Below are 13,904 nucleotides of genomic sequence, written 5' to 3'. Positions count from 1 at the left end.
GAAAGTTCTAGCTAATTAGAGGCAGCAGGTAGCTGTGGTGAAAGTAACTGCAGTCCAAAGTCTTGGGTTCATCTAGACCACTGCTGTAGTACAATTGGTCAAGGTATAGTGCTTACACTAAAATGCTTTGCTGTGTAAATAGGCAAATCATCCATTAGTTTAGCATATAAACCCAACATCAGCTCAATGAACAAATAAAAGCTGAACCAGTATGACTACAGTGCCTCAACCACTACATTAACGCTTCATTCAGGACTCCAGTGTTCCAGTCACATGTGATGAACGGTGATGTTGCCCCAAATGGAGCCTCCACTGCCAAGTTCAGACTTATGCTGCTGTGCCCGAGTGAACATCTCCCTTCCTAAAAGCTGCCCTGAACCAAGGGCCATTAAATAAGTTCCTAAAAATGACAATTTAAAGTAGGATTTATTAATACATTTAGAACAATTAAAAGCATTTAAACATAACAGAATGAGTCAACTTCAGTTCATTGGCTTCTTCTTCAGAGACATGGGAGCAGTCCTAACAGATTTCCTCAGGGTTCTTCCAAGGGCCCCTTTCCTGGGGGAAGTGACAGATTCCTTAATGTTAGCCAGAAGACCCTTCTTAACCTTCCCTTTGGATGGGGACTCCTGGGAAGACTCAGCTTTCTCCTTGGTCAAGAAGATTACCAGCCTGTCCTTCTCCTCCAGCTCTTTTCTCAACACCTCAACCTCATGGCCCTGTCCAGGATGATGGGAGGGGGAACATAAGGAAAGAATGATCTAAAGCTCAAAAACAGGAACCAAGTTTTACTATTAGAATCCATATTGATGGATAAGAGTAGAGGTGCCATTTGCTTATACAAATGAACCAACACAGCAGTATAACTGATTTGGATTCCTCTCTGCATCAACCATTGTTGATCTTTTCATTTTCTATAACAGGGCATAAGCAGTGTACATGACTGAAATAAAAGCTTTACATTTGGGGCAGAACAATGCAGTATGTTGAAAGAGTCCAACAAGAGCAGTTGAATAAGCTCCCTGTCTCTCTCAGAGCTACTGAATCCCTCTCAACATTCAAGTATCTCAAAACATCTTGCGATGGAATTGCAGAAATTCTCGCCTACCTTGTCAGCAAGCTTCCTCTCCAGTTTCTCAATTTCATCCACCTTCTCCATGAAGCTTTCCCCTGCCTCTTGCAGGGTTTCGTTCAGCTCCTTAACCCGCTTTTCCAAGGACTTAATAGTCTGGGGCAGAAAAACTTGCATGTAGCGCATATAATATATAGTAATAAATTTCCATGCATGTATCATTGTTACATACTGGCTTACAATTATTACTTCCTAGAATGCCCAGGAGGGGTGGGCAACCACTGGCCCATGGACCCCCAGAGGTTCTCTCCTCCCTCAACCTTCAGTTGGGAGTTTTTGTTCCTTTCCCCAGTGGCCAGCAGGTATACTTAGCTCTATAAGTTCTTCATTATGGTAGCCATTAGTTGACTCTTCTTTGTTTCTATCTGTTTTTCTTGCTTTATGCCTGTGCTAAAGTGCTCTGTGTCACTGTGTGACAGAGCTCTATAAAAATAAACTGGGGGGGGGGGGGGAATTTTACACCACATATCAAGTCAAGACCAGATGTACCTTCTCTCTGGCTTCACACAGCTGCTCAGCGGCACATTTGGCCTCGTATAAAGCTTCGTAACTCTCTCGATCTACAAAGAGCAGCATGGGGGAAGGAGAGGGGAGAAAAAAAAAAAAACCAGAAAAAAGCAGTCCTGGATTACAAGTCAATAAAGTAACTGCTTTTAAACATTCCTGGAAAGCAGAACCTTCATGTCCATCTTCTTCCCAAGCATATGGACCACAAATGTGTAGAGTACCTGTGAGAGACTCCTGGACAAGGGGGTCTGAGGGACACTGACAGGCCTTTTCCAAAGTAAGTATAGCTGGGAAGGGCTGGGGAAAACCCTGCATCCTCTGCTCAACCACCAACAGCTTTGTCTTCAACTCCTAAAGCACATGTAGGAGGTACAAGCAGCAGACTGAAAACCCTGAACTCAAGGCCAACCAGGAAAGCTGTAGCCATGGCAGTGCTAGGTATACCTCCACTTTCTCCTGCTCAGCAATGAATTCGTCCATGGGCACATACTCCTCTCCGACACGCTCCAGGGCACACTGGTAGGCGTGCTCCTTGAGCGCATCCTTGTAGAGCTCAAATGTGTTCTCCAGCTTCTCCTGATAGCTCTCCTTGAGCTCAGCCATTTGACGGCTGTTGGTGCATTGGGTGTGGTGGGGGTTAGTTTTATACACACACCAATAGCTGTTTGCATGTTGAGAATTTCGCTAAGTTCAAATCCCAGACAGAAAGCCGCCTCATGTGTCCAAGTTGTTCATGGACACAAGATCATGAAATGTCAGACTAAAGCTGTAACTCTGGAGATGAAGTCAACAACCAAAATTTCATTCAGCAATCTGATGGAACAGCCTGCAGGTGCTACACATCTCCAGCTGTGCTGGCAAGGAGCAGCTGTTTGGAAGAAGGTCCCAGCAGAGAAAGGAGCCATTTCAGGAACATCAGACCTCACCTCCGCAGCTCCTCGCTTTCCATCAGCTGCTGCAGCATGGCGTCACCCATCTCCTTGCGGATCTCGATCTCCTGCACCAGGTTTCTGCGCCGCTCTGCCAGAAGCTTCTCCTTCAGGCTTTCGATGATGTTCAGGAGGTCCTGAAGTAAGAAGCGATCAATCCGAGCTCAGTCACAGAAACCTTTGTTATAGGCAAAGTGGGCCAGGCAATACCTCTTGGGGCAGGATAGACATGTCCTCTTCATCCTCCTCATCCAAGAGCTCCTCCTCTTCCAGGTAGCTGTCCAAGGCCTCTGTGTCAATAACTCCATTTCTCAGTAGAGGCTTCCCATCCTTGCCCACCAGTCTGGGGGCCAGACTCTCCAAGGACTTTGGGGGGATGATCTGGACAACCTGACAGACATTCCTAATGAGGAAAGGTGAAGGGGACTACAGCATTGGATTTGCATTATTAGAAGCAGATTTAATGGCAAGTTACCTCAAGTCATGGCAAGTTCTCACTGGTGATTGACACTTGTGAGAGGGCAACACCCATTACAACAGACAATATTTAAATTAGCTGTGTTGATCCAAAATTAACTGGCCAATTGAAATGTGGAAGGAAATCACATTTGTTAAAGTACACAGGTTCCACAACTTACAAATGTGAAAAAAAGCCCTCATTAAGTGCTCTAAAGGATCAAGCAAGTAGAGGTGGAACGAACAAAAAAAAAAAAAAAAAAAATCAAGCATGGGGTCATCAGGACCAGAAACGAGAATCAGTGATTTAAAAATCAAAGTGGTTATCAATAAATCCCATAAACCAAGAAATTGGCTACTGCGTGTTCTCCAAAGCAGGACTGAAGTGAACATTTCTGAAAAAGACCTGCTTGGCTACAGCAGAAAACTTCATAACGTGAAGAGTTTCATCATAGGTGGAGGCACACTGGTTGACGTTGACAATCATGGATGCTACGCCCTTCCCGCAAAAAATGGACTGAAAGAGGCGGGTCAGCTTGCTCTCACGAAAAGGGATGTAGTTATTCTTCATTCTAAAAAAAGAGCAGAAGATTGTAAGAACCTCCATCATTCCAGAATTGGCACTAGTAACATTACAGACAGTCCCCAGGTTATGAACGAGTTCCGTTCCTAAGTCTGTCTATCATCAGTCAAATGTTTGTCTTAGTATATCAAGTACTTTCTATGCATAAAAAACATTAAAGAAACACTTCCAGATACAGCAAAACATTTCTAATGCAATAACTACTGTTTTTATAATAGACAGAGAGAATGTGTGTGTGTGTGTAAGTATTAAAAATTTAACGTTTACTTTTCCAATGTTCGTTTCAAGTTTTTCCCCAATCGCTTTATTTCTACTTTAGTTTCAGTCGTGATTGCTTTCCTGTTCTTTGATGCATCACCATCACTTGCATCTCATTTAAGCTTTTTTGCCATTGTTAGGAGGGTAAAACAAAAAAATTCAAATACAGTAACAGATGAGACACTTAACAGCAACGTAGGCCGACTGAAAAGAAAGACGTCTTGATCCTACCTTGGGTTCACGAGCCGATGAACCGCTGTTGGACACGTAATGTTTTGATGTGTGTTGCAAAGCTGGGCCCGTTTATTACGAACCATTGTATGTAGCTCGAATTTTTAATATAGTAGGCTTTACAGGGGGTGGTTTGTAACTACGGGTTGTATGCAAGTCGGATGTTTGTATCCCGAGGACTGCCTGTACTGTACCCTTACACCACATGAGGTAATATCTTAATTTTGCTTACAGATCTAGACACTAAGAGTAAAGTAGGTGTAGATGTTTACATGGGGGAAAAAAAAATGTTACTTGCTTGTGACCACTTAAGTGGACATGTACAAAGTATCACCGACATGTAATATCAGTGCAGCTTTAACAGGGTGACTCATGGAAGAGTCTCAGACTGGGCCCTCAAACAGAACAGGGGTCCCCTGATTGAATGGCTTTGGTCGCACTTGGTGGCACTCTCTACCTGTCACTTTGGTTGTGGCGCAGAGCCGCAATGCACTTCCCCAGTATGAGCAGGGAGTTGTTGATGTTTCCCGCTTCCTTGAGACGCTCGCCAAAAGTCTTGGTCTTGTTGCATCTTTCAGAACCAGCCAAGTCACAGAGCGACAACCTGTTCCAAAGAAGGCGGTTCGTGTTTAGTTTGGAGTTTTTCCTCAACAGAAACAGTAAGCTAATAAGGTATAGGGGCAGTTACACACTTACTCTGTTACCCTCTGGACCTCAGTTCCATCAATTTTCAGGAGTTTGATGGTGAATATACTGTGGCTTATTGCCCCAAAAAAAGGAATAAATTAGCCAAATGTTTCCATTCAAGTGAATCTACTCTTAAAAGGAGTAGAGATTTCTTGTATAAGTTACCTTCTGCTTGAAGACTGATTCATCTTGGTTGAAGCAGCACTTCTGTTCTTATTACCAACTTTCAAAATTTTGCAAGCTTCTTCCGAGTTATGAACATTGATCCATCTTAAATCTAACAGGGAAATTGTCAGTTAAATTGCTCCGAGTACTTACTGCTTTCAAATTTTAAATTGAATACGTCCCTCCACCACACACACACACACACACACACACACACACACACACACACACACCTGGGGCCGGGGAGGAGAGAAGAGGGAAAAAAAAAAAAAAAAAAAAAAAAAGCTGTGCTGCTCCCTCTAGTGGCTCCAAATGTGTTGAAGTAGAAATTTCACACTCCTCTTACCATGTTCTTACAACACTTACCTCGAATGTACGAGTTTCCTGAACTGTCCTCACAGACCCTCAGTGCACCCCGTTTCCTGGCCTTGCCAGATGGAAGGGGCTGCAGGAGGTCATACACACACTCGTTGTATATCTCGTAGAAGGAGACCCACACAGCAAAGCGGAGTCTCTCTCTATCAGCAGCTGTGTCCGTTGAGTCTGCTGGTTGGAAAGACAAAGGGAGGTGACAACTCAAAAATGAAACCCTACTCAGCACCCATTAAACAGCCCTTAGAGTTTAATGCACATTACCGGTTTGGTCGTAGGAAACCGAAGAAAAGGACAGGCTGGAGGGATAAGATGCTGATGTGCTGGAAGAACTTTTTGAATATTGGTCATTTTCCTGTGGAGTAGGACCACTGTTAAAACACCACCACCAGGTAACCTTGGTCTGACATTGCACCTCAAAGCTAGAACTTCCCATATTACTCCATTTATGTGGAAGTAATATGTTGCCACCCATCAAACAACCTGCAAGAACTTCAAGAACGCTTTTGCTTCACCTTGAAGAGCGATGTCAATTTCTAATAGCAGTGTTTAATTTAAGTTCACAACCCGTTACTCACGCCACTATTTTGCAGCCCAGTTGTCCTCAGAGGAACCATCTGGGAGTCAAAAGGTACATTATGATAAGCCTGGAGCTACACTGCAGTCTAAACCCTCACCTCCTTCAGCAATGACAAGATTGCTGCTTTAGCACTTCTCTCCTGTTTGACCTCATCTGGATTGAGATATTGGACGTCGCAGCTGAGATAGGGCTTCAAGTCCATTTGGTCATACTGCTTCCCCTTCACATGATAAAAGATCACGTCTAGTGCTTGTGGCAAAATTCCAGGGTCTTTCTGGGATCCTGCAATTTGTAGAAATGCACATTTACACACTTAGGTCTTGCAAAGTCAAATTCATAGGCCCGAATGTGTGCAGATTAGTGAATATATTGATCTTACCTTGAATCGTGTAAGTCTTCCCTGCGTTGGTGACCCCATAGGTGAAAACGAGTGCGTTTTTTCCTTCCAGGTAGTCAAGCACCTGAGCTTTTATGGTGCCCTCAAAGAACCTGCCCTGATTAGTGTCAGGCCCAAAGATCTAGACAGATGATTTTGTTCAAAATGCACAGTTAAGTACATTCCCAGGCAAAGTATAAATACCCATACATTTATGAGGAGAAAAGACTCCAAGCATCAAAGGTTAAATGTTTATTTGAAATAAAAAAAGCAAACCCAGAAAAGGACAAAGAACCCTAACCTTGGAGAAGGAAAACTTATGCAAGGCCTGTCCAACGCCCTTCTCACTGCTCTTCAGGGTGGCTGAACCTTTCGGCGCTTGTAACAAAACAGTTTTGGTGTTCTCCAACACTATACATCCCTGAAGGAGATCACAGGAATGTGAAACAATAGGCTCTTCCTTAGGATTAGAGACAATCCATACATCAGATTCCATAATTACCTGGTCTTCATCAGAAGACAGCTCCTCTTTGGAAAAGGGTCTTACCCTTAGGTAGACCTTCAGTTGCTGCTGTTCTGAGCAGCTACTTGGATCACTCTGAAAAGACATGAGAGATCAGGTGGAAGCCTGACATGATCTTTTTGAATCTCTATGAGCAGGTACATGCAGACAACAGGTCACGTTCTCTGCTTCAGAAACAGAAACCGGTGGGGGAAACTACATCTTTTAGAAGATGTGAAACTTCTAGTGCAGAAGTGGATGGTTAAGGACATGGCATGAGAACAGGCTACCTGTGCTGAAACGATGGAGGAGATGGTGGAGAGCTCTGACAGCAAGCCATCGTGCAGGTGGCCCGGGTGGAGGCCGTTACATGTGGACTGCATAGCCTCCAGGTCCGGATGGACAAGAACTGTGCATTCGTCTGTGAGGTCGATGAGGGTGGACATCCCGGTGTGCGCTAACAGCCCAACTAACCTACAGGAGCACTGCTGTGTCAAATAAGCTAAAAAAAAATAACTTAATCTATTTAAAAAATAAAAGTCAGAAAATGTTTAACTCCCCCACTTAATATAATCTAAAGAGGAGACTTTTAAAGTTCTGCAACTTAGTTATCTGTGCTGCTGTAAAAGGCAAGTAGATGAGGTGAGATTTGAAAATGAAGAAGTTAAGATATATGTACATTTAAAAACAAAAACTAGCCCTTTCTCTTGGTTTCTTTAAAGATATCCCTGGTTTTCACTGAAACATCAAGATATGCTCATGCTGCTGTGTTCATTTGACTTTTTCCTAATTAGCCAAACTCAGGTGATGTGTTTAATTGGAAGAGACCACCTGGGCAAGAGGGTGGGGCCCAATGGCTGTCTCTGTCTCCTAGCAACTGAACAGGAACTGAGAATAACCAGTTCCCATGTAACTTTCTTTTATAAATAAAATATATAATGATCAAAAGTGGTCAGGAGTTATTGCTGAACTTGTGTATTTTGTTTTAAATAAGTACAGCAAAGATACTTATTGCTGCAATGGTACCAGGGTGGCTATAGAACTAATTGTTTAGATTAATAATTGGATACTTTCACAACAGAACACTTTAAATGGCCCCTTTCCCAAGGCCTGATGTATTTCTAAAGATTCTTGAATGTTTTGGATAAAGGCACCACCAGGAACACCTGACTGAAAGAGAGGGGGCTATACTTATTTCAGAGCTGCCAAATATAAGTAGAGGTAGGAAGGTGAGGTCCTCTAAACTTCTACTTATAACATGCTCCAGCTTCTCAACTGGAGAACTGCACACTTCCATATAGTTTTTTTTTTTTTAAGTCTTTGAAATAAGCTACCAGTCCTACCACTTCAAATTGTGATTACTATTAACTTCAGCAGACCATAGACACATGGTACACTTTAGCTTTGTGCAATCCCAACTTCTGTATATTGCTAAATGTGATTTATCAATGCTAAATTTCCAGTGACTCTTTTTGCTTTGGGTGCTCAGAAAGCCCAATCTTTGTTCCAGATACATTCAAAACTGAGCATTCACACCACAACAAAACATCACATTCCAAACTTTATTGCATTACAACAGTTATGCATCTGCAATGGTAACTTCAACTTCAACACCAGGCTCAATGCTGATGGAGGTGATCTGCTTGACAATCTCAGAAGGACTGTGCAGATCAATTAGGCGCTTGTGGATGCGCATTTGGAAACGATCCCAGGTTTTTGAACCTTCGCCACAGGGGGTCTTCCTGGTTGTGATGCGCAGGGTCTAGGAAGGAAATGAACAATTTACAAATGCACCCCTTCAGTAAACTGAAATGCACATATTTACGCTGCTTACTATATCAACCCAAAAGACAAATCGGACTAGATTCTAGAATGTACACTACATGTAACATACTAGCAAACAGTTCAACCGTAAAAGTGGACTACTTACTGCCAGCTACTGCCTTTGAACCCAAAGGTTACAGGTTCGATTCCCACCTTTGGCTGCAATACCCTTAACAAAGGTATTTACCCTAAAATTGCTTCAGTAAAAAAAGTTACCCAGCTGTATAAATGGGTAAATAATTGTAAGTACTACACTTTATTCCATAGTGTTGTTAGTTTAGTAGTTACGGCAAATTGTACTGTAGTAGTAACAGTACATCTTGTTCTCCGTCACACCGTGATCCAGGAGAAACTCAATTTCACTCCGATGTATGTTCTAAACATACTGGGAAAGTGACAATAAAGTAGAGTGACTTTTGACTTTGAAATACCCAAACACTGTAAGTGGTTTTGGAAAAAAAAAGTGTCACCTAAATGAATACATGTAAGTATAATGAAATAACAGGAGTGCTCATCCCAGCGGTGATCTGCTATAGGAAGGCAGTTTTCTACAGATTTTTTTCCCCCAGGTAAATCTTTCCATCTTATGCAAGTCTCTAGCTTTAAGTTCAGGGCAAAACACTGATCAGTGCTGGTACTGCGGGGTACCTTGGTTGGCATGCGGACCGGCCCCTTCACTTTCAGGTTCTTCTCCTTGGCACCACGAATCAAATCTGCACAGACTGAAAGTTAAAAAAAAAAAAAATTAAGAAAACAATGTCTGCTTCAAAAAAAAAAAAAAGAGAAAGTTTCAGTTGTCGGTGGCTCAGAATAGCGTATAGACAAAATCAGCTTTTCTCATGTGTCAAGTTTTCTCCTCATAGCCAGCATCGTATAAACTCTGTGCCAAGTCTAACAGCAGCAGAAACACAATTGCAATGTCAAGCATTAGAGAATATTAGATAAATTGCGGACGAAAATGATGATGATGAAACTGTACTACTAGTAGTAGTTTACCTTTCTCCAGAGACTTCACGTTGCGGCTGGTCAGTGTGATCCTGATGCGGTGAATGGCCACCTCAGCCTCCACCGGGGCTTTGCCAGTATCCTTAAATGCCTACATATAGACAAAATCCTCTTTAAATAAATTAAAACATTACAACAGCACAACTTCGGGACAAACGTCGACCATGACAGTTTGGGTCGACTAGCATTAGCTAATATAGCTAACAGCTCTCTGCTGTAACGTCATTGTTTCGATAACAAAGCATTTAAGTAAAGAATTCAATATCGTGCTCATTCCCTAAAATAAACCCCAACTGTACATAATCAGCCAATGATGCATCGCATGTCCTTCCAAACTGTTACGACCACTGTCTCGGTCGGTCAGTCAGTCAGACTCAGACAGAATGTCTATGACACGTGCGACTGGATGTAAACAAGACTTTTCTCTTGCTAGACATCCTGTTCCCTAAATCTTCTAACAACCAGGCTCGCAGCGAAAGTAATGACTGAAGTTAACATCCTTACCATGTTTTAAATATTCCTGACCGACTTATTCTTTAGAATTAAAGGCGAACAGCGGTGAGCCAGGAAATCGGCAGCCACCTACGACGCAGATCTTCCTGAAAAGGACAGGATGTAGGCCTGGAATCATATATAAATTGAACATACGGGGACTCTGTGACCTTTCCACTGAGGCAAGAAGCCAATCGCGTTACCCCCACGTCACTACCGCATCGGTACAAAAAAAACCGATCCAAAATCAGCGGATAAGCAGCAGTTTAATCAGTCTCGACTTCGGACAGATAATATAAACTGGTCCAGAGTCAGATCTACAGGTAATGTTTGACACCCGCGTTACCTCTTCGAAGAACTCCGTACGCAGTCCTACTGATTTGCACATACTATGAAATCTTCCAATAATTCATTTCAATACATCTCTGACGTTCCATATTTTGTCAAAAAAAAAAAAAAAAAAAAAAAAATTTTTTAGACGGGCATTTCCTGCTATTCTGAAAACCATACTAAATGAAACTCTCCATAACCTGATGTTGAATCCAAAAGAAACATCACATAGAATACGAATATTACACTACAGTAATATTCTAAACTATAAGTCAATCCCCTATTAGTTCAACTCATTTATTAATGCAAGAGTAACAATATAAATGACCTTTTAAACAAATTCAGCTTCTGGATGGAGGGTCTGTTGAGTCAGGGGTGCAGAAATTGCATGTTTAACACACTTGTTCCACTCATTGCACTTACGCGTAACCTTTTTTGGCAGGAGCAGTAACACCGAAACAGCAGATAAAAATAATTGTTTAATAATTTTTCTAAGAACTTGGACATAAAAAGCCTTCATACAATTAGCTGAATACAGTTTTAACAAATATAGTTCACTGACAGTCCTTTTCAAACATCTTCACCATATAGTCATCAGAAAAAGTTTTACATTCTTTAGACATGTATAGCAAGTGCTGCTAACTACATTGTTACCAAGAGAAAGATCTCAGAATCCCCTTCCCCTGTACATCAGTTTTTTTTATGTAACAAAAACTCAATCTAGGGTAAAAGTAAGGAATAAAGGGGGTTAGTCAAAAAAAAAAAAAAAAAAGGGGGGGGGGGTACCTTCCTTCCAACACCTGAGCTGCCAGCTGAGTTCAAGTTCTTCGCTCGATTCTCTTTCCACATCTCTTATTAGGCACAAGTGGGGGAAAAAAATAAAAAATACGGTTTCGCTCAGGTTATGAGGAGGGACAATCTAAAATGACATTCGAAGTTCAAGTGCAAAGTTGATCACTTTTTTTTGGGTTCGTTCATTCAAGAAATCTCTGCTAAGTCACTTTCGTGGCGGACAGGTGGAGAATTTCCAGTTCGCCGAGGAGCTCATTTGAGCAGGGTCTGCGGCCGGGATCTCCGTGCCAGCATCTGCCCAGAAGGGCCTCGCACCTCCGGCCCAGGCCGGACTTGAAGAAGTCGCCGGTGAGCGCGGGCCGCAGGTTGAAGGCCACGACGGCGTAGAGCACGGGTTGCCTGTCGCCCTCGTAGGGCTCATCTCTGGTGAGGAGCTGCCAGAAGGTGATGGCGAAGGAGTACACGTCGGCCTTCAGCGTGACCTCCTGACCCCGGAGCAGCTCCGGGGCTCGGTGCGTGTACGTGCCCCCGATGTGGGGGGTCGCGGGGGACACGTGCTCAGCGGGCTCCAGCTTCTGGGAGCAGCCGAAGTCCACGATCTTGCACACGTCGTCGGGAGCGACGAGCACGTTGGCGGGCTTCAGGTCCAGGTGCGCGATGCAGTGCGCGTGCAGGAAGCAGAGCCCGCGCGCGATGTCCTTCGCGTACTTGAGGCACCTGTCCACGCGGAGCTCCTCCGCGGCGCAGTAGATGAGGCTCTGCAGGCTGACGCTGCCCGCGTACTCCATCACGATGGTGCCCACGCTGTCCTCGCTGGCGGGCGCGCACGTGGTGGCCGCGATGATGCGCACGATGTTCTCGTGGCGCAGGTGCGCCGCGTTCAGCTCGCTCCAGAAGCTGCGGCGCGAGGCGAGCCGGTTGCGCGCGCTGCGCTTCACCTTCTTCACGGCCACCGTCTCGCCGTAGTAACGCGCCTCGTATACGGAGCCGAAGCCGCCGGAGCCGATGGGCCGCAGGGCGCGCAGCTCCTGCCAGTTCACCGCGGACGACCACGCCGCCTTTTTGTGGGGCCAGGGCGCGGGCTCGTCGAGCGGCGCCCGCTCGGGCACGCGCAGCGCGTTCTCCTGGCCGTGGCGCTTCGCCATGGGGCTGCTGCACGCGCCCAGGTGCAGGTACGGCCCGAGGGCCCTGGGCGGCAGCAGGCGGCTCACCGGGATCGGGGAGGGCATCGTGTGCGCGAGACGTGCGGCAGTGAGTGTGGCGGGAAGCCCCACGCGCTCCGCGTTTCCTCTTCGCCTTCCCCGCAGCTGAAGGAGCGACGCCTGGCTGATTGCGCTCTGTGGCCCAATTAAGCAATTAAGCGGCGCAGCGAATCACGTGTCTTCTGTAGGTGTGTGTCGGTCGGGCTCGTGACCACACCGCGCGGCGGCCTCGAGCCTCGTATAGCGCACCGTGACCCACACGCTGCGAACCTTTTAGCGTCATGAACTGTTACGCTTCTCGAAAACACAACAAAACCAGCATGATTAATAACAACGAGTGTGAGCTGATGTTTATTAGCCGAATACATTTCAACACGGAACGAGAACAGATGTTCTCTTCGGGTGTCATAAAACATGCGCTAAACAGCGGGAGGGAGCGCGCGTTAGTGGTCCGCGCGTTCTAATCGCTCGACGTGCGCGCGCAAGGGTCCTGGACGCGAGTGGGTTCAAGATCTGATTCCCTACCATGCTGGGGGCTCGAAGTGTTCCAGTCACTCTTTTGCGCTTTTAAAGACGATGTTAGAGGGACCAAATGAATATTTATGTTGTGTTTCTACTGCCACTGGGATGTCAGTTGCACGCTGTTCTAAGCAATTAAGTGACTTCTGCACTGGAATTTTACTATGATCAAACTGTGCAGTATGTACACTTGTACTGGACACTCATCGGGCTCAAAGTAGTCAGACTTGCATTTATTCATTTAGCTGACACTTTTCTCCGAAGCAGCTTATAATGTTAAGGTTACAATTATTTACCCATTTATACAGCTTGTAGTTTTACTGGAGTGATTTAGGGTAAGTACTTTGCTCAGGGTACTACAGCTGGAGGTGGGGGGGATTTGAACCTGCAATCTTTGGGTCCAAAAGGGAGCAGCTTTGTACCAGACAAGCTCAACATTGTAATACAAATATAATGGAATATGTTGGTGTTATTTTCATCTGTGAAATACCTGTTCCATCCAATTTCAATAGCCTCTTGTCCTCAGCAGCATTGTGGTGAACCCAGAGCCTATTCCGGAAGCACTGGGTGGGGGTACGCCTTGGAAGGGACGCCAGTTCATCACAGAAAATACCTGTTATTTTGGTTTTTCAAATTAATGTGACATTTTCATTTAAGGCATCACCATTTTTTCCCTACAAACCCCCCTAACAAGAGTTTACCTAAAGGAGTTTGAGGAATGGGTGTAATAATTTACAGACAATTCCGATTGTCCACAAAATTTAATAAATATCGCAGGACATGAATGTGCCAGTCAAATCACCTAAAATCTGGTTCATTCCACTGGACGAATTTTCTTTAAAGACGTTTTGTACATATCCGCACCACATGCCTCTATCATTTAAGACACATCTCACCGCAGCACCTTATCGGCAACAGAAATTAGAGCATCCGAGACATGTTTACGTAAAGAAATATTC

At 44.5% G+C, this 13,904-nt stretch overlaps 3 protein-coding genes and 1 non-coding gene across 4 annotated transcripts; all 4 read right to left on the bottom strand.

The window, feature by feature from the left end:
• Positions 1 to 409: 409 nt before the first annotated feature.
• On the bottom strand, positions 410 to 7,435 carry LOC108929622 (kinesin-like protein KIF20A). Its single transcript, XM_018744288.2, has 18 exons — positions 7,072 to 7,435; positions 6,782 to 6,877; positions 6,581 to 6,700; positions 6,283 to 6,421; positions 6,001 to 6,185; positions 5,588 to 5,678; positions 5,318 to 5,497; positions 4,952 to 5,063; positions 4,796 to 4,858; positions 4,557 to 4,703; positions 3,434 to 3,599; positions 2,782 to 2,961; positions 2,569 to 2,708; positions 2,087 to 2,252; positions 1,864 to 1,993; positions 1,625 to 1,695; positions 1,112 to 1,231; positions 410 to 722 (listed from the first exon to the last, which is right to left on the bottom strand). Exons 1-18 carry the CDS (start codon positions 7,225 to 7,227, stop codon positions 483 to 485), a joined length of 2,502 nt encoding a protein of 833 aa, XP_018599804.1. The 5' UTR covers positions 7,228 to 7,435; the 3' UTR covers positions 410 to 482.
• An 894-nt stretch (positions 7,436 to 8,329) lies between these two features.
• Positions 8,330 to 10,227, bottom strand: rps20 (ribosomal protein S20). The gene is made up of 4 exons (XM_018744279.2): positions 10,115 to 10,227; positions 9,602 to 9,701; positions 9,254 to 9,327; positions 8,330 to 8,543 (listed from the first exon to the last, which is right to left on the bottom strand). Exons 1-4 carry the CDS (start codon positions 10,115 to 10,117, stop codon positions 8,361 to 8,363), a joined length of 360 nt encoding a protein of 119 aa, XP_018599795.1. The 5' UTR covers positions 10,118 to 10,227; the 3' UTR covers positions 8,330 to 8,360.
• On the bottom strand, positions 9,404 to 9,471 carry LOC114911336 (small nucleolar RNA U54). Its single transcript, XR_003797930.1, has one exon. It is a non-coding gene; the product is annotated as a small nucleolar RNA U54 (small nucleolar RNA).
• A 983-nt stretch (positions 10,228 to 11,210) lies between the features above and the next one.
• Positions 11,211 to 12,536, bottom strand: mos (v-mos Moloney murine sarcoma viral oncogene homolog). Its single transcript, XM_018744287.2, has one exon. The coding sequence runs from the start codon at positions 12,451 to 12,453 to the stop codon at positions 11,425 to 11,427; it is 1,029 nt and encodes a 342-aa protein (XP_018599803.2). The 5' UTR covers positions 12,454 to 12,536; the 3' UTR covers positions 11,211 to 11,424.
• Positions 12,537 to 13,904: the final 1,368 nt, after the last annotated feature.

The sequence above is a fragment of the Scleropages formosus genome, chromosome 9, assembly GCF_900964775.1.
Source record: "Scleropages formosus chromosome 9, fSclFor1.1, whole genome shotgun sequence".
NCBI classification, from domain to species: domain Eukaryota; kingdom Metazoa; phylum Chordata; class Actinopteri; order Osteoglossiformes; family Osteoglossidae; genus Scleropages; species Scleropages formosus.
This window is presented reverse-complemented; position numbering and strand designations above follow the sequence as displayed.

Coding starts and splice junctions, on each gene's coding strand:
- LOC108929622 (XM_018744288.2), bottom strand. CDS start 7,227: ATGTCCACCCTCATCGACCTCACAGACGAATGCACAGTTCTTGTCCAT. Junction 3,600..4,556: donor CGCCACAACCAAAGTGACAG/GTAGAGAGTGCC, acceptor CTCTTTTTTTAG/AATGAAGAATAACTACATCC. Junction 1,232..1,624: donor TGTGTGAAGCCAGAGAGAAG/GTACATCTGGTC, acceptor TTTCTGCCCCAG/ACTATTAAGTCCTTGGAAAA.
- rps20 (XM_018744279.2), bottom strand. Junction 9,328..9,601: donor CGTGAAGTCTCTGGAGAAAG/GTAAACTACTAC, acceptor TTTAACTTTCAG/TCTGTGCAGATTTGATTCGT. Junction 8,544..9,253: donor CGGTCCGCATGCCAACCAAG/GTACCCCGCAGT, acceptor TTTCCTTCCTAG/ACCCTGCGCATCACAACCAG.
- mos (XM_018744287.2), bottom strand. CDS start 12,453: ATGCCCTCCCCGATCCCGGTGAGCCGCCTGCTGCCGCCCAGGGCCCTC.